General features: G+C 47.9%; 1 protein-coding gene across 26 annotated transcripts in view; it reads left to right on the forward strand.

Moving 5' to 3' along the window:
• DYSF (dysferlin) overlaps positions 1-18,157 on the forward strand; it is a 223,145-nt gene that overhangs the window by 16,191 nt on the left and 188,797 nt on the right. For 25 of the 26 annotated variants that reach the window (XM_027131963.1, XM_027131965.1, XM_027131977.1 and 22 more), the window contains 2 exons: positions 8,793-8,848; positions 10,052-10,143. In XM_027131963.1, the coding sequence (XP_026987764.1) occupies positions 8,793-8,848; positions 10,052-10,143 (148 nt within the window). Of the gene's footprint in view, positions 1-3,207; positions 3,327-8,792; positions 8,849-10,051; positions 10,144-18,157 lie in introns of all 26 variants that reach the window. The other variant, XM_027131989.1, reaches the window with a different exon arrangement.

Consider the following 18,157-nt stretch of genomic DNA (forward strand, 5'->3'; position numbering starts at 1 on the left):
AAAAAAAAAAAAAAAAAAAAAAAAAAAAAATTACTTTAAAGCATGGAAAATAGCCTGTTTTCTTTAGGTGAACGTAACATGTACTCAATGTAAAAAAGGATGAGACAAAAGTGAAAAGTAGCCCCCTATCCTTATACTTCAAATTAACTTGTCAACAATTTGACGTATTTCCTCCAAGATTCTTTTTTCTTTTTTTTTTTAAAGCAATTTTAGTGTGAAATTTAACACCTAAGTAAGTACATAATATATAAATGTACGCTTTAATGCAGTTGTTCTCAGTTGGCGATTTTGTTCCTCGGGACCTTTGGCAATGTCTGGAGACCTTTTGGGTTGTCACCACTGGGTGGGAGGATGAGGTACTATTGGCATCTACTGTGGGTAGAGGCCAGGGATGCTGCTAAACGTCCTACAGTGCACAAGACAGCTCCATGACACCCGCAACAAGGACTTTTCCATCCCCAGAAGCTAACACAGCCAAGGTTGAGGAACCCTGCTTTAATGGATAAATTATGAAGGGAACACCCATGTCTGTCACTCAGGTCAAGGAATTGAACCTTACCGGTCCTACCCCTCCACCAGAAGTCCCTAGACCCCTTGCCTTCCTCCCTAGAGATGATCCCATCCAGATATCTTTTTTCCAGATGTTTGCATATTTACATTTTCACTCAGTAAGAAGCCAGGGGCATTTTTGTATCAGTAAATATCCTCTGCACACCTTCTAAGTTTTATTTTATTACATGGATGCACTATAATTCAGTTAATCAACCCCCATTAAGGAATATTTAGGTTGTATCAATTTTTAATATTTATATCCAAAGCTTAAATTATACTGTCACTATGAGAAATATCCTGGTGACTAAATCTTTGCCCACTTATTTAACTATTTCCTTTTGGTAAATACTGGAAGTGGCGTTGCTGTGTCAGAGGTTATAGACATATTTAAGGCTTTGCCACATTTCCCAAATTGCTATCCTGACAGTCTGTATCAACTTTATCTTCCCATTAGCTGAGTTTGAGGGCTTATTTTCTTATAATTCTGCTAACACAAAGCATTATCATGGAAATTTTTAACAATTTCTTAGGTTCAAATAGTATTTGTGACCTTTCGATGTTATTGCCTATTTACATTTATTTCTTACTGAATTGCTTTTTAATTTGCCCAGTTTGGGAGGGAAGAGATGTTTGTCTTTTTCTTCATTAGTTGTGAGTCCTCTTTACATATTAAGGACATTAAGATGTTGTCATAGATGTTTAAAATATCTTCCCCGGTTCTAATTGGCCTTTTGAGTTTAAAGACTACCCCTCCTAGAGAGCATTCCATCACAGTCAGTATATCCACCTGCCACCACCCCTTCCTGACTACTCATTTTCTGGAAAGTATGCTTTCAGTTAAGATTTAGAAAATTGAGATCGAGGTGGGAGTTCTTGAGGTGAGAAGAGTAGGGCTCTGCTAGGGAAGCAGGGAGTGACTGCTGCCCAGTCTTGGGGTGTGCAGGCTTAAGTCGGGGCACAGATGGTGGGGCAAGTATCAGAGTTACCAGAGTCTGCCTACCGTTTTTGTTAGGGGGTATCTGTGCCAAGAAGTAAAGCAGGCCTTCCCTCAGCAGAAGCCAGGGCTACCTTTTCTCCGTTTACCACCATTTCTCTTGTCCACCAGTTTTTGGTTTTCTGCTGGTAACTTTGAATTTCTATCGCTTTGTTTATCTGATGGGTATTCTTTTTTTTTTTAATTAATTAATTTATTTATTCTTGGCTGCATTGGGTCTTCGTTGCTGCGTGTGGGCTTTCTCTAGTTGCGGTGAGCGGGCTTCTCATTGCTGTGGTTTCTCTTGTTGCAGAGCACGGGCTCTAGGCGCACGGGCTTCTGCAGTTATGGCACGCAGGCTCAGTAGTTGTGGGTCTCGGGCTCTAGAGCGCGGGCTCAGTGGCTGTGGCGCATGGACTTAGTTGCTCTGCTGCATGTGGGATCTTCCTGGATCAGGGCTTGAACCTGTGTCCCTTGCACTGGCAGGCAGATTCTTAACTGCTGCACCACCAGGGAAGTCCCTCTGATGGGTATTCTAATGAGGTGTCAAGAGAGTGCCCAGCCCAGAGCAAGTCCTCTATAAATATTTGTGCACTAAATGAGAGACTGCATTGAGGTTGCCTGCACGATCTGAAGGTGCCCTGCCTCTTTGACAGTGGGTCCTGTTACCTGACTGGTGGGCAGAAACAACCCGTCTCTCTCTCTTTGGGAGTCCCAGATGCCCCATCTCCTCTTCTCTCTGCTCCTTCTCTAGGTGAACAGCCCCACCAGCACTCATGCATCCCTGTCAGAATCTGAGATGTGCTCTGCTCCCACCACCACTTCTGCCTTCCCCACCCAGATGCCTGTCAGTAGACCCCAGGCCTGCTACCTGTGTCCTCACCATCTTCCACCTGGACTTAAAAAAAAATTGTGTTAAAATACACATAATATAGGGCTTCCCTGGTGGCGCAGTTGTTGAGAGTCCGCCTGCCGATGCAGGGGACACGGGTTCGTGCCCCGGTCCGGGATGATCCCACATGCCGCGGAGCAGCTGGGCCCGTGAGCCGTGACCGCTGAGCCTGCGTGTCCCAAGCCTGTGCTCTGCAATGGGAGAGGCCACAGCAGTGAGAGGCCCGCGTACCACAAAAAAAAAAAAAAAAAAAAAAAAAGAAGAAGACATATTGGTCAACTCACTCAATTGATGTCATGGCCTGCTAATGGGTCCCAATTTGCAGTTTGAAAAACACCACCCTAGGGACTTCCCTGACGGTCCAGTGGTTAGGACTCTGCGCTTCCACTGCAGGGGGCATGGGTTTGACCCCTGGTCAGGGAACTAAGATCCTGCATGCTGTGCAGTGTGGTCAAAAAACAAAAAAGAGAAAGAAAAAGAAAAACACTACCCTACAGCCTTGGGTGACTGTGGTCTCGGAGTGTGGGTTGAGTTGGGGTGGGTAGGCTGGGGAAACAAGTGAAGAGTTTGCATGGGGCCCAGAAGAGCCCTCCCATGGCGGGTTCACTCCCCTTCACTAAGTCATTCAGTCTGGAGGTGCACCCTAGGGCTCCAGCATGATTCTCACGGATGCCTGCTGGCCCCCAGTTCTGCAGAGTAATCTGGGGAGAGGATGTAATCCCCTCCCCCAACCCCAGCACGAGCTGTGAGCTCTCCTGTATCTTTAACTATTGAGTCTGTTTATTTACAGACATAACGCCACATCTCTCAAGGCCAGAATTGATGATCAAGGACAGGACAGGTCTAAATCCATGATGAGGAAGGAACTGTTTCCTAATTAGCAGCCTGACGTCCTCTTCCTTGGCGTCTGTAAGTCATGTGATCGTGCCGGGTTAACGTTTCATTTCTTTCTGGCTCTTCTTTGGGGCTGTAGAGCCTATCAGTGACCACTCGCTTCATGTCATCCAGAGGGTCCCAGAGTTGGCCCTTCTAACCGGGACTTAGTGAAATCCCTTAGAGGGTGTTTGTTCTCCTCATCTTCAGGGAAGGCAGGAAGTAGAAAATGTTTAAAAGACACAGGGCTTGGCACACAGACACTGCTTAGTTGCTGCTAGCCAGGAGCACCTGGATATGTTCCCAAGTGGACAATTCAAGAGAGGCTGCAGATGGAATTTTCCATGTTACTCCTGTAGGTCATGGAAAGTTGATAGGGGAGGGGAAGTGAACACTTAGATAGCATCTCATATCCCCTCAAAACTGATACAGCAGACACTCTTTATTATTGTCATTTTACTGCCAAGGGAGATAAGGCCTTAGAGAGGTGACAAGTTCAGTTAGTAGCGCCTGCTGTTTGAATGACTCCAAAGCCATGTGTTTAACCTCTGCTGGAACCACACCAACATGGGCCCCAAGGGGATTCAGAATGATTCAGCCAGGGCAGGCCTGGGCAACCTTTAAGAAGATAACTGGGCCCCCCAAGGACACCTGCCCCCCATTGTACTTTCTTTCATCCCCTCTTTCTGTTGACATGTAGCCATTCTGCGAATGCAGTCTCTGGCGTTCTCTGAGAAGAGCCGTTCTGTCCTCTAGTGAGGAAGTGAACTTGCAGTCAACTTGGGAAAGAAAAGGACCCATTCCTTTGGCACCCGATTACTGGGCACCTTGCTATATTCTAGGGTTCCTAACATGAGGAAGACATGGTGTCTGCTCTCTGAAGCTCACACTCTAGTAGGGGAGACAGACATAGAAGCACACAGTTGTCCTGCTGTTCGATACATGTGGTCACAGCTTGCAACCATCTCTGTCTGGGAGAGTCGGGGGAGGCGTATCTGAGCAGAGACAACTGAGCTGCCCATTGAAGGATCAGTAGGAATTCACTAGATGCTTCAGAGTGGAGCACAGAGGGGAGGGGAGGGGAAGTGAACTCACATTTAATGAGCGTGCTATGTGCCAGGCAGCTCAGTCATCTTGTTTAATTTTTACCACAGTCCCGTAGGGAGGTATTATTATGACCTTACAGATGAGGAAACTGAGATGTTCAGTGAATTTCCTAAGAGGTTCTTCAAGTGTGGTACGTGGACCTCTGGGGGAATCCCCAGGCCTTTGAGCAGGTCAGCAAGGTTAAAGCTATTTCCACAATAACACTAAGATGCTATTTGCCATTTTCGCTGAGTCCATATTTGTACAACTGGTACAATAGCACTGGAAGGTGAAACTGTTTCTGCCTTAAGACTAATGAGGGCTTTGGCACCAAATTGTACTCGTTGTTGTATTTTTCACCCTCATGTAATTTGAAAAAAAAAAGCCAGTACTCACAGTTTGGGGGGCAAAAAAGCCAGTTTTACTGAAGAATGACCTTGATAAAGCAGTACAAATATTAATTTTATTAATCTTGATCTGGAGTTACACATGTTTGTAATATTTTCTGTGTTGAGATGGGAAGTATGCACAGAGCATTCTGCTGCACCCTGGAAAATGAAGGTCACTGCAAGAAAAAGCCCCGTGTGACCGCTTGAGTGGCATGCTGCACTAGGCTTTTTTTTTTTTTTAATGGAATACCGTTTTTACTTGAAAGAATGACTGACAAACTATGATCGTTCAGACTTGGGCATCTGATAGACGTTTTCTTGAAAATGAGTGAGTGAGCCTGCCACTTTAAAAGTTGACGTTTATCATTTGTTGCCCATCATAAAATTTGAGCTTTCAAACAAAAATTGGAATTTTAGAAAGCTTCTGTCTTCCAGTTTCCCAGTATTTAATGTCTTTTCTGTTGAGACTGATGGTGATATTAATGAATGTAATTTTTCAGTATTATACAGTGAAATGTGTCAACATTTGGAAGGTCTGCATAACTCAGTGAGCAAAAACTTCCCAAATGAGCAACGCAAGATGTTACAGAATCATGTGTGGATAAAAGATTTATTCAAAATGCAAGATAGGACAACAGATTTTAATGTAACAGAGTACAAAATGTTCATCACTCTCTACTTTCAGATTTCACACTGCAGCTAACCTTTAGGTTTAAGAAATACTACTTATTGAGGGCTTCCCTAGTGGCACAGTGGTTAAGAATCTGCCTGCCAATGCAGGGGACACGAGTTCAAGCCCTGGTTCAGGAAGCTCCCACATGCCACGGAGCAACTAAGCCCCCTGCGTCCCAACTACTGAGCCTTTGCTCTAGAGTCTGCGAGCCACAACTACTGAGCCTACGTGCTACAGCTACTGAAGCCCATGCACCTAGAGCCTGTGCTCCACAACAAGAGAAGCCCCGGCAATGAGAAGACTGCGCACCGCAACGAAGAGTAGCACGCAACTTGAGAACGCCTGCACGCAGCTACGAAGACCCAATGCAGCCAAAAATTAAAAAAAAAGAAAAAGAAATAATACTTATTGAGTTTTGGTGCAGTATCAAAGAAGGAGATCCACAATTATCTGAAAATTTATTAAAATGCATCTCCAACTATATGTCTGGTTGGGTTTTTTTCACAGATGTCAACTAAAACAAGACATCTCAATGGACTGAACGTAGACAGGGTAATGAGAATTCAGTGAGGCATTAAAGAGATTTGCAAAATGTAAACAGTGTCACTTTTCTGTTGCCTTTGTTTTGGAAGTTAGTTATTTTTCATAAAAATATGCCACTTATGTTAACATGTACTGGGCTTATTATTGTTAATGTAATATTAATTACTAAATAAATATTTTTAAATGCCTCAGTTTTAACCTTGAATACAGTAAAAGTTGATAGATACAAGTTACCTTAGGAAAAGCTCCTTAGGGCCCTCAATAAATTTTTTTCTATGGAAGTTTTACTTTTTTTTAAATAAATAAATTTGTTTATTTATTTATTTATTTATGGCTGTGTTGGGTCTTTGTGGCGAGCGGGGGCTACTCTTTGTTGTGGTGCACGGGCTTCTCATTGCGGTGGCTTCTCTTGTTGTGGAGCACAGACTCTAGGCGCATGGGCTCCAGTAGTTCTGGCGCATGGGCTAAGTTGCTCCGCGGCATGTGGGATCTTCCCAGACCAGGGATCGAACCCGTGTCCCTCGCATTGACAGGCGGATTCTTAACCACTGCGCCACCAGCGAAGTCCCCTCAATAATTTTTTTTAAACTTTATTTTATTTACTTATTTATTTTTGGCTGCATTGGGTCTTCGTTGCTGCGCGCGGGCTTTCTCTAGTTGCAGGAAGCGGGGGCTACTCTTCATTGCGGTGCGCGGGCTTTTCATTGCGGTGGCTTCTCTTTGTTGCGGAGCACGGGCTCTAGGCACTTGGGCTTCAGTAGTGTGGCACACGGGCTTAGTTGCTCCGCAGCATGTGGGATCTTCCCGGACCAGGGCTGTAACCGGTGTCCCCTGCACTGGCAGGCAGATTCTTAACCACTGCACCACCAGGGAAGTCCCGCCTCAATAATTTTTAAGAATGACATCCTGTGACCAAAAATTTGAGAACTGCTGCCCCTAGGGTCTTCCAGAAAATAAGTATTCTATGGTGGTCTGTGTCATTCCAAAGTCCACGTGCTTTTCCCACAACAGTGATTTGCAGCAGGCGGTGAGAGGGGTTGGGGGCTCACCCTCTACCACTGGTGGAGGTTTCTCAGGATCTCTGAGGGGGCTCGTGGGGCTGAATCTTTGCCTTAAGTCTACCGATCCTCCCTCAGATGTTTCTTTCTCCTGGATTTTCCTTTGCTCCTTACTCTGTTGTTTCCTTCCTCCAAATCCTTCCCCCTACCTGGCTTGCGTCCTTGACCCACCTCTGCTCCCCGCTTCTCTCCATGCTCTGAACCGGGCCAGGGGGGCTGACCCTACAGAAGGGAAACGGACAATGCTCAGTTTCAGAGGAAGACTCGGGGGTCCTGGGAGATGTTTCCAGAGGCTTGAGGGGCTTTCATGGTCCAGACAGGACTCTGTAAACACTGAGCAGTCCAGGTGAGACCAAAGGCTTCTTACTGCAGGGTCTTGCACAGGCGGGGTTGAACCGGTGATCTTTCAGATCCAACCCAAATATAAGTTTTGTGTCTGGCTGAACACTTTTTAAAAAAAATTATTTTAAAAATTTATTTATTTTTATTTATTTATTTTTGGCTGTGTTGGGTCTTCGTTGCTGCATGCAGACTTGCTCTAGCTGCGACGAGTGGGGGCTACTCTTCGTTGCGGTGCGCAGGCTTCTCATCGCAGTGGCTTCCCTTGTTGCGGAGCACGGGCTCTAGGTGCAGGGGCTTCAGTAGTTGTGGCTCGCAGGCTCTAGAGCGCAGGCTCAGTAGCTGTGGCGCACAGGCTTAGTTGCTCCAGCATGTGGGATCTTCCCGGACCAGGGCTTGAACCCGTGTCCCCTGCATTGGCAGGCAGATTCTTAACCACTGTGCCGCCAGGGAAGCCCTGGCTGAACACTTTTTATCGTCCATTGAACACAGAATCATTTCTGTTCTGATGCTTAATGGAAGAGCCAGACGTGTTTAGCCCTTTCTGTGCCCCTCGTTCACCCCTTAGGCCCAAACTCCAGAGGGGGTGCTCAGCAGTCTGCCGCCTGGGGCACTGTGGCTCTTCCCAGCCATCACAGTGTTAGTTCTTCTTGTTGTCTATCTCAAAGCCCTTCTGCATTCCCTCGGCCCAGCCCTCACGAGCAGGTAGGACAGCCTGCTTCAGATAGATACCTTCAAGGTGAGAGTGAGGTGGATTTTTTTAAAATTGAGGTAAAATTCACAGACCCTAAAAGTCACCATTTTAACCATTTAAAAGTGTACAGTATAAATGGTTTTTAGTGTACTCACAATGTTGTACAACCATCATCACTATCTAATTCCATAACAGTTCATCACCCCAAAAAGAAATCTCTATTAAGCATTCACTTGCCATTCCCATCTCCCTCTAGGGCCCTGGAAACTACTCATCTATTTTCTGTCTCTGTGAATTTGCCTGTTCTGGACATTTCATATAAATGGAATCATACAATATGTGGAGATAGATTGTTTTAAAGAAAAATGGAATATTTTCTATGAAGATCATTCATTTTGAGAATCAGAAACTTTACAATTTAAAAGCTCTACTTAGAAAGTCAGGAGTAACAATAACAAACTCATTAAGAAGAGTCAGACTGGGTATTTTCCTTTAAACAGTCCTTCCGATGGGGCTGCTGTTTGTCCGTCCCAGAGCTGAGAGATGTGTGTGATTGGCATTGGGCTTTCATTGCAGACTGGTGGGATTCTCAGGGACTCGTGGGTTTTGTAAGGTTTCCTTTGGCGGGTGAGGTGCAGTGCAGGTCTTGGAACTGGCCCTCACTTGGGGAAGGCGCAGGTTGGGGTACGTCTCTTCACTCCCCCTCTGTGTCTCTCGTAGGGGTGAAGAAGAGAACCAAAGTCATCAAGAACAACGTGAACCCCGTGTGGAATGAGGTATGTGAGCTTCCCGCCTTCCCTCCTTTCCTCCCTCTGCTGCCACTATCTCTGCAGGGACGAGTCAGGGGGCTCAGGCAGAGGCGGCTTTCTCAGAGGTGTTGTCATGGAGAGGAGGGGCTCTGGTCCGGTGTGCCAACGAAATCCTCCTGGCACCTGGGAGGAGGGGTGGTGGCCTGGCCTGCGGTCTCCCCTGTGCTGTGGGTACGGTGTGGAGAGGAGTGAGGGGTCCCTTGTCTCCTCTTCTTTCAGCTCTGGCCAGCCAGGAGGAGGGTGTCTAGGGCTCTCTTACCTGCTTTTTCTCCCTTACACAGGGCCGTTGTCCTTGCCCAGAGCTACCTCCTCCCCACAGCCCTCCCTGATTCATCAGGTCCTCCTCTGGTTCCTGCCCTCTCAACCAGCTTTCTTTCTTTCTTTTTTCCTTTGGGTTAAATTTAATACACTGTTTCAGAAAAACTGGCAATGTTTAGGCAATTTAAACTATAGGAAATAATTGTCTATTTGCAGTAGATCATCTGTGCAAATGATTTACTTAAGGCATGTTGCAATAGCCTTTAACAAGTTTAATCAGTAAATCTATGTTGGCAGATGCTCATTTATTTGCTTACCAACTCAAGCTCTTGCTGGTCAGGGTATTATCTGTGCAGAGATTTGTCATTCTCTAATTGCAAAAGAATTGGCTCCCATCTGCTGCATAACTTGCTCTTGTTCGAGACTTAGTCAACCAGCTTTCTTTATATGGCGCCCTGGTGGTCTTTGGAAGCCCTGTCCTTGTGTGGATGGGGTTGGGATGCATGGGGTGCCTTTGCTCTGAGGAGGGCCCTGGGGTCTCTGGAGACCAAGGTGGCACTAACGCATGCTGTCACCAGGCGCCAGGCTGCCCCATGAGCACACTGATTTTGGGCCCTGAGGGTCACCTGGAAGTTTTCCCAGCTGTGCTCCTGGTGACTGGTGGAATTGAGCTGGGGAGCGGGTCATGGGGGTCTGGTCTCCTACTCTCTTCCGCTGCCTTCAGCTCTCGCTGTCCCTTCTGAAGCTCTGAGACCCTGCTACTCATGTATTCATTCCTTCACTCATGCATCCTTCCCGTCACCAGTAGTGGTCACAGATGCCCGCTCAGTGCCCCAGGGGGACCTGTGGGGACCAGACACAGTCTCTTCTAGGGGTCCATAGGTTAAGACATCTTTTCTCTTTTTCTTCTAGGGCTTTGAGTGGGACCTCAAGGGTGTCCCCCTGGACCAAGGCTCCGAGCTTCATGTGGTGGTCAAAGACCATGAGACGATGGGGAGGAACAGGTGAGGCGGTGAGGGGGACTCTGGCCTGTGGGTGTGTACGGGTAGGGTCGTGGCAGATGTAGACTACAGAATGTGGACTCTGGAGAGCTGGTGTTTGGTGAAGACCTGCCACTCGTGGGCCTGGCCCGGTGGGAGATCTGGAGGAGAGGGCTGGCTGCCGTCTCAGGACCTCAGCCGTGGGTAAATCTGAGAGCTTCCCAAGTGACAGGGAAGGAAGATGGGCTAGAATCAGATGTGCGTGTGTTTCCCCAGACAGTCTGTGCCCCAGGGAGCAGGGAAGAAAAGGCTCTCTGGGTCCTGCTGCAGCCCTGAGGTGCCTGGCACGGCCCTCTCTCCCTGCCCAGCACAGGCTAGGGAGGGCAGTGGCACATGGCGCGAGGCAGGCCGAGCGATGGCTTCATGGAAGAGGTGGGACTCGAGGTGAGAGTTGTGGTTTAGAAGTCGGAACAGTAATGGCGACCCACACTGACTGCCCACCGTCCTGTGGCAGTGTCTTCTGGTGATATTTCATGTACGTAGTAGGGATGGTTTCCAGGCAGGGGCAATAGTAGGAGCAGAGTTCAGAGTTTTGTGGTGGCAGAAGTAAGCTCTCGAGGCGGGCGATGGGTCCTTCCTCGTGTATGGAGCTCCTGGGCCTTGTGTGTGCTGGTGGCGGGGTGGGCAGGGCCAGCGAGCTTGCAGACGGATGGCCCTGTTGACTGTGGGTAGGGTGACCTGGGAGACACAGCCTGAGAGCGCTCAGTGCTGGAACCTTGAATGTCAGGGCGGGGCTTCAGCCGGTCCCTGCTAGGCCTGACGGGGGTGCAGCTGTGTGAGGGGCCGGCAGGCGTGGGTTCATGCTCTTGGTGCCGTTCGCTGAGGTCTGGACCCGAGGATCGGGCATGGGCTTGCTGTTTTGTGACCTGCTGACAGTAGAGCCTTTGTTTGGGAACTGGGTCAGCTGGTGTCTGGGGCCCGGCTGTGTTTCCCTGGCAGGGCGAGAGTGGGAGAGGGAAGGAGGGAGGATTCAGAGACCTGCGGAAGGCCGACAGGGGTCTCAGCCTCCCAGACATCTGGAAAGTTTGAAATCTTAAAAAGCTTGGAAGAAAAACGCAGCCACCACGGTCTCTCTGTGTCTCTGCTGGCTGTGGGTGCAGCGCGTGATACGTGTGGGGAGGATGGAGGCGCTTCCACTAGGCCCTCCCAAGGTAGGGCTAAAAGGTGTGGGTCCAGGGCGTCTTGGGTCCATTTTGTCCAGCCTGGACCTCAGCAGCCCCCACCTGCACAGGGTGCAGGTTCCTGCAGGGGCTGGAACTCATTCACACTGTTACCCCAGCACAGGTATTTCATAGAAAAAAGGCAGCTTCTGACAAGCATGAACGGTGGACCTACAGGTGAGGGAGGAGCAATGCTGGACTCTGGGTGGTCCTGGAAGGCTTCCTGGAGGAGGGCCACACAGACGGACTCGGAGGCCAGGGTTGGCTTTAGAGAGGAGAGGAAGGGAGGGCCTTCCACTGTTTGGGCATGGAGGGCAGCAGGCTAAGGCCTTACATGTGGGATTCAGTCACATGACTTGTGCAGCCCAGTGAGAAGGGAGCAATGGGGCCAGGTTGGGAGGGGGCCTCTGACACCAGGCTGAGGATAATAATAGCAAACCCACAACAGCTGATGTTTACCAAGAGCTTAGCCAAGTGTCTGGCCCTGTGCTGAGTCTTTATATAAAAGATCTTTTTTAATCGTTAGGTGTTACTATTAGACTTGTCATTATTACGGAGGGAAACTGAGGCTCCAGGAGATTAATTTCCTCGAAGGCTACTGATGGCAGAGCTGTGATTGAAGGGCAGGTCTGCAACATGGTCAGAATCACGGAGCCCCTGCACCTCTCAGAGGCTCCCGGAAGCCCCAGGCAGGTGCTGGGCCCTTCTGGAGAGAGCGTAGCAAGGCAAAGGCATGCAGAGGAAACGCATGTTTCACTTTCATGATCACATTCAGTACTTTTCAGGCCCTGTGGGGAGATTTCTAAGACCATGAAGGCAGCAGGGGATGAGAACATATTTTTGATCAATTCAAGGGCCAGGCTAGACATCGGGGTGATAGCAGGCCAGTGCCACACATGGGCCGGCCTGGCTCCGTGGGTTGGAGATCACAGCAGGGGCAGGCTGTCTCGCACATTGGAGCCCTCTCGTTGGCCCCTGTAGGTGTCCTCTGGCTCCTGGGGGCAAGTCAGCTCCCTGAACACCAGTTTCCCACATGACCAGGTAGGTCACTTGAGAGGCCAGTGTGCTGGAAATCAGTTCCTCACACAGCAATTTGCAGAAGAACTAATTCACAAAGCTTCCTGATTCACCAGAAACTTCTTTCTGATAACAACTTGAATGTAACTTTTGAGTTTTTCAAACATTTATCTCAATTTTGCATTTCTAGCGATTAAAAATTAAATTTTAATTCAACTAAATTTAAACTTACATTCACAAACGTCTGAAGAATTTCAGAAATAATAGAATTTTAGCTTTGCTATCAGAGCCTCGGAGCCAGTGGGGTATGCAGGCTGGAGAGCAGTTTGCTTGGATGGAAGATGCATGAGGGGAAACCCACTGGAGCAGCGGGAGGGAGGCAGGTACCCACAGCGTGCTTCTGTAAGGCCCTCATGGTTAGAGCGCACAGTACGTTCATGCTGCTCATGAAATGTGAGAAAAGAATCCCAGTTAAGGGCTTCCCTGGTGGCGCAGTGGTTGAGAGTCCGCCTGCCGATGCAGGGGACACAGGTTCATGACCCGGTCCGGGAAGATCCCACGTGCCGCGGAGCGGCTGGGCCCGTGAGCCATGGCCACTGAGCCTGCGCGTCCGGAGCCTGTGCTCCGCAACGGGAGAGGCCACAACAGTGAGAGGCCCGCGTACCACAAAAAAAAAAAAAAAAAAAAAACCAGTTAATTAAAAGTATTAAAAAGTCTAACGCTGTAAAAGTCAAGCATTTCCAGGAAGTGGAAAGAGCAACCATGTGATATTTTACGTTCTAAAAGAGAAAAGGAAAAAAAAATCGGTGAATTCAATTCAATGAACGTTTTACATAGAACACCTACTCACTACCCTCAAGTTGGCAGTGTCTGGTCAGGAAGCAAATAGGGAGACAACAGGTGTGACGGTGACCGCTGCCATCTGACTGCCCTCAGTTTCAGTGAAATCCACAGGGTCGTCATGCAGCAGTTCCTTCCTTCCTGGCAGTCCTGGGTGGGCTGTGAGCCCACCTAGGGTCCTCCTGGGTCTTCTTCCAAGCGAGGTGCAGCACAGCCCTCCACAGTCTCCCTCTGTCTCCTCCTCTCCGTCTTCTGAACCTCCATCCTCTGCCTCCACCTGTTTCTAGAGTCCCCTCAATGCCTCAATCATTCTTTACCGCCCCTCACTCACACCTCTGTCTCCACAGGTCTGTGGTTTTGCTCCTTTTTCTTCCTGGCCCCTCTCCGTTTATTCCTTCTGTCATCTGACTCTCCCCCACTTCCACTCTCTTCTCTTTCCCCAGGGCTTCTGGGATTTTTGATGTTTCTGTGTTTCCCCGACGACCGTTGGCAGTTTGGGGTGACCTCATTATGCCAGCCTGGTCTGTTGGCCTGGAGTGGGGTCTCGGAATCTCTCAGGAGGGGAAACTCAGGCTGGATACTGTCTCTGGGCCATTCTGCACCCCACCCATCCTGAAGCAACTGCAGGGGTGGATCAACTCCATGTCTATAAAATCAGGTTTCAAATGCACATAAGAGGAAACTTCACTCCTCTGGATGGGAGACACTCGTGCAAACCCAGCTAGGCTGGGCCTGGACTCAGTTGAGTGTCCCAGGCTGCACTCAACAACTTCCTGTTTACTCTGGGCTTCTCAGAAGGATGCTGGAGGGGAAGTTGACCCTGATCCCTGACCAGCTAAGTTTGACCCCTGGGATGTTCAGCTGAGAAATTCCCAATTCAGGCTATGAGAAGCAAGAGCATCAGCAGCAGCTTTGACATAACATACCAGTGCCTGGCCCCGCCTGCAAGTTCTCACTTAATTGATTGCACCATTACGAACTCCCAGGTGTTAGGGAGTGAGAACCAGTCGTCTGCACTCCAGACCAGTGCTGCCCGGTAGAACTTTCTGAGATGATGGAACCATTCCGTGTTGGCTAGTGTAACTGAGGAACTGAATCTTAAATTTTATTTAATTTTAATTAATTTAAATTTGAATAGCTCATGTGCGTGCACAGTGGCGGCTTACTGTGTTGGACAGCGCAGCTCTAGGTTTTTAGAACAGTGCTCCAACCCTGGGTGCATCTTAGAATGGCCTGGGAGCTTTACAATAGATCAGTGTCTAGGCACAAACTGATGAAAGGAGAAGCTGGAGTCGGGTGCAGGCAGCAGCACTTCCTGAAACTGCCCAGGGGAGACCAGTGTGCACCAGGGCATGAGAGCAATGCTGGCACTTCTGCAAGGAATGGCTCTCAATTTTTTCATGGATTAACTGAGAAATAAATATAATTCTTGCCATAGTTTCTGGACGTGGTTATTGGTAGAACTGATTACCATGCAATAATTATGGGCAAAACGGCACATGGTAAAATTGTTAAGGAAATGAAAAACTGACTGAAGAATCCTGTTGGTAACTGTAAACACTGACCTGAGAGAATCAGACTTAATAGAACTAATTCCACAAAAGAAAACTCAAGAATCAAGAGAGCTATATTTGATAAAGCTTGATATGAATCGAAAAATGAAAAAACAAACAAACAAAAAACCCCCCAAGAAAACTTTGCACCAAACCTGTGTTGGGAAATTTAAACAGAAAATAATTGTTACTAATGACAATAATTTTGGTAAAATAAAAATGAAGATTAAAAAAAGAAAGGAGTTTAATTACACTGTATAGAAAATATCTCAACAAATTAACCGGGCTTAATTTAATTTGTTCTGAAAAATGCCTTTCCAGTAGAAATTAATTAATGTAGGTGTATTTTTTTTTAATTTAAATGTTTGGTAAATGTAAATATGGGAGCAAAAGTCTCCATGGGGTCAAAATGTCCATCTGTCAAAACACTAGGGTTACGGAATTCCCTGGCCATCCAGTGGTTAGGACTCTGCGCTTTCACTGCCGAGGGCCCGGTTTGATCCCAGGTCGGGGAACTAAGATCCTACAAGCCTAAAGGCCCAGCCAAAAAAACCCCCAAAAAACGAAGCAAAAAAACCACCAGGGTTAAAATGATACTCACCTTGACCACCAGGCCCAGGATAGGGTGGCCAGATTCAATAGAGAAACATACAGGACACTCAGTTAAGTTTGAATGTCCCAAATGTTGCATGAGACATACTTATATTAAGAGATTACCCATTGTTTATCTGAAAGGTAAACTTAACAGGGAATCCTGTACTCGATCTGGCAACTCTATTCCAGGGTGGCTGTCCCCCCGCCCCCGCTTCAATCAAGAAGTACAGAAGGAGACCCAGATTCACACCAAGAATCGGCTAGAAGGCACACTACTGCCTTTAAAGAAGCGTTCCCTTAGGCTCTCACAATAGCATTTTCTTTAGAAGAGTGTGATTCACTCCCAACCTTTCAGCAACCCGGTGACTCTATAAAGTGGGGCCTTGAGGGCTCTCTCAGCCGCACACAGAGCCTTGCCTGCCTTCACCTGCCCTGCGATCTGGGTTGTCAGTATGGTGTCGGCCACTGACGGGGGCCCCGGAGGCAGCTTGGGTACCTTCCTGGGCACCGCTGCTCCGTGTCCTTCCTCCTCAGCTGCTCCTCCTCTCACCCCGATGTCGGCCCCGTGAGCTCGTCACGGAATGAGCTGGAGTGAATATGGACTTTGGGAAGAGCTAGGGTCCAGACTCAACAGCCCTGTGGCCTTGGGCAGGTCCTCAGCTCAGCTCCCTGAGCCTGTTTCCTCCTCCTGCTTAGGGAGTATTAAATCAAGTGCAAAAGCACATCTCAGGGACCTGCCACAGAGGGCTGCTCCCTAAATGGCAGTTCCCTTCGGCACATCCCCTTTTCCGTAGCTCCCCTGTGCTGCCCTCCAGCTGCCCCCGTTGCTTCAATCCCACTGACCCCAGCCCTTTCCCATCAAAGGCTGCTCTCAGCCAGCTGTGGTTTGAAAACGGACTCACTCATTCATAATGAAGTGTTGGTGGCAGCCTGTGGCCTAACGTTTTGCTCCTTCTCTTAGGAATGTAGGCGATGATGCTTTATTTCCCAGACTCCGCTTAGACCAAAAACGAAAGCGCTAACGGTGAGCCTTCCGGCACCGCGATAGGCTGTGAGGAGATGCTTTGGGAACGGTGGGTCTTCCTGACGTAGGTGACCATCTCCTGTAGGGCTGTTGCTGACCCTGGCGTAGGTCTTGGTGCCCCCAGGGTGCAGGTAGGGGTTGTCCTGGTGTCTCCAGGGACAACGGGCTTAATCTATTGAGGGAAAGCAGGGGTTGCTAGGAAGGAGCTGAACACGAGTCTGTCACGTGCAAGAATGTAAGGAAGGTCGGGGCGCAGATCTGGCCAGTGCGTGCCTTTGACTCACACCTGGAATGAGTTGATGTGGTCAAGGGGTTCCATCCTGGCAGGGGCAGGTGGTCTTGGCCCCCCAGGTTGTCTACATAGCTGAGCAGGGCAGTGGTGGTGGCTGGCATGAGAGTGAAGGTCAAAGGCTACTCTCGGGAGCCCCACTTTCAGTGGATCTCATCCTGGCACTGCCTTGACCTGGACCTTTCTGAAAGGCAATCACAGTACCTACAGTGCAGAGTTGTTGTATAATGCGTACGTGTCAAACGCTTACCCTGTGCTTGGCACATTGAAGGTGTCCGGTACATGGGGACTGTTGGTTGTAGCAGGATCCGTACAGATGCACATACAGAAACCACACCAGTATGTGAACATTACAGCAAGTGCATGCCCCGTCTGGACACGTGCTGTACCTGAATATGAACACATTCTTTTTTATTTGAAAAAAACCCCACAAGAGTATAAAAATTATAAATATTTTTATAAGCAGAAGTAAGCGCCAGGATTTCCCTGGTGGTCCATTGGTTAAGACTCTGTGCTTCCACTGCAGGGGCCATGGGTTCAATCCCTGGTTGGGGAACTAAGATCCCGCATGCCACGTGGCACAGCCAAAAAAAATAAAGTAAAATAATAAGCGTAAGTCAGTAAGCTCCATTTTTAAAAGTTTATAAAGGAAAAAATGCATGTTCTCCAATCCGCTCCTTCCCTTCCCTCCAGTGGTGTCCACTGTTGACCGTATATAGCTTCCTCAACTTTCCCTAAGTATCTGCAAGCATCTGTTTATATACAAGTGTATTCATTTACTTACACAAAAATGAGTCACGCCATGTCTATTGGTCCCCATGTGGCTTTTTGTCATTTTATCACTAACCGTTTTCCCAGGTCAGTGGATATCGGTCAACCCCATTTTCAGTAGTTGTGTTGTATTCCACGGTGTGAGTGCACCATAATTTATCCCACTGTAACCGTATTGACTGGTATTTAGTTTCTTTCTAGTTTCTTTCCTGGCCTGCCACTGAACATCTTTATCCAAACGTTTTTATGTTCTTATACTATTTTTCCTTTAGGATAGGTCCTTAGAAATGGGATAACATTTTCATCAATTCTGCCAAATTGCTTTTCAGAAAAGGTGTCCTGAGTTACGTCTACCGACAGTGTAAAAAAAGTGCCCGTCAATGTTTTATTTTTGCTAGTGCCATGGGGGAAAATAGGTATCTTATAATTTGTGTTTCCTTAATTGCTTGTAAAGTTGAGCATCTTTCCATGTGTTTATTGCCCATTTGTATTTCTTCTTCTGTCAGTTGCCTATCTTAATACTTTGAGGTGCTTGTTTTATTCTAACTAATTCATGGTAGTTTGTACATTTGGGATCTTGTTAGGAATATTGACCCTCGGTCTGTTTTAAGTGTGGATAGTATTTTCTCTCTGCTTGTCGTCTATTGGTTGCTTTGTCCTGGTGTCATTCTTACACAGGAATGGATGTTCACCTTTGGGTATTTGTATGCCTGTGCACATAGACATTTAA

Source organism: Aethalodelphis obliquidens, unplaced genomic scaffold, assembly GCF_003676395.1.
Source record: "Aethalodelphis obliquidens isolate GAN/ISIS:26980383/991018 unplaced genomic scaffold, ASM367639v1 scaffold40, whole genome shotgun sequence".
In the NCBI taxonomy this organism is placed as follows: Eukaryota; Metazoa; Chordata; class Mammalia; order Artiodactyla; family Delphinidae; genus Aethalodelphis; species Aethalodelphis obliquidens.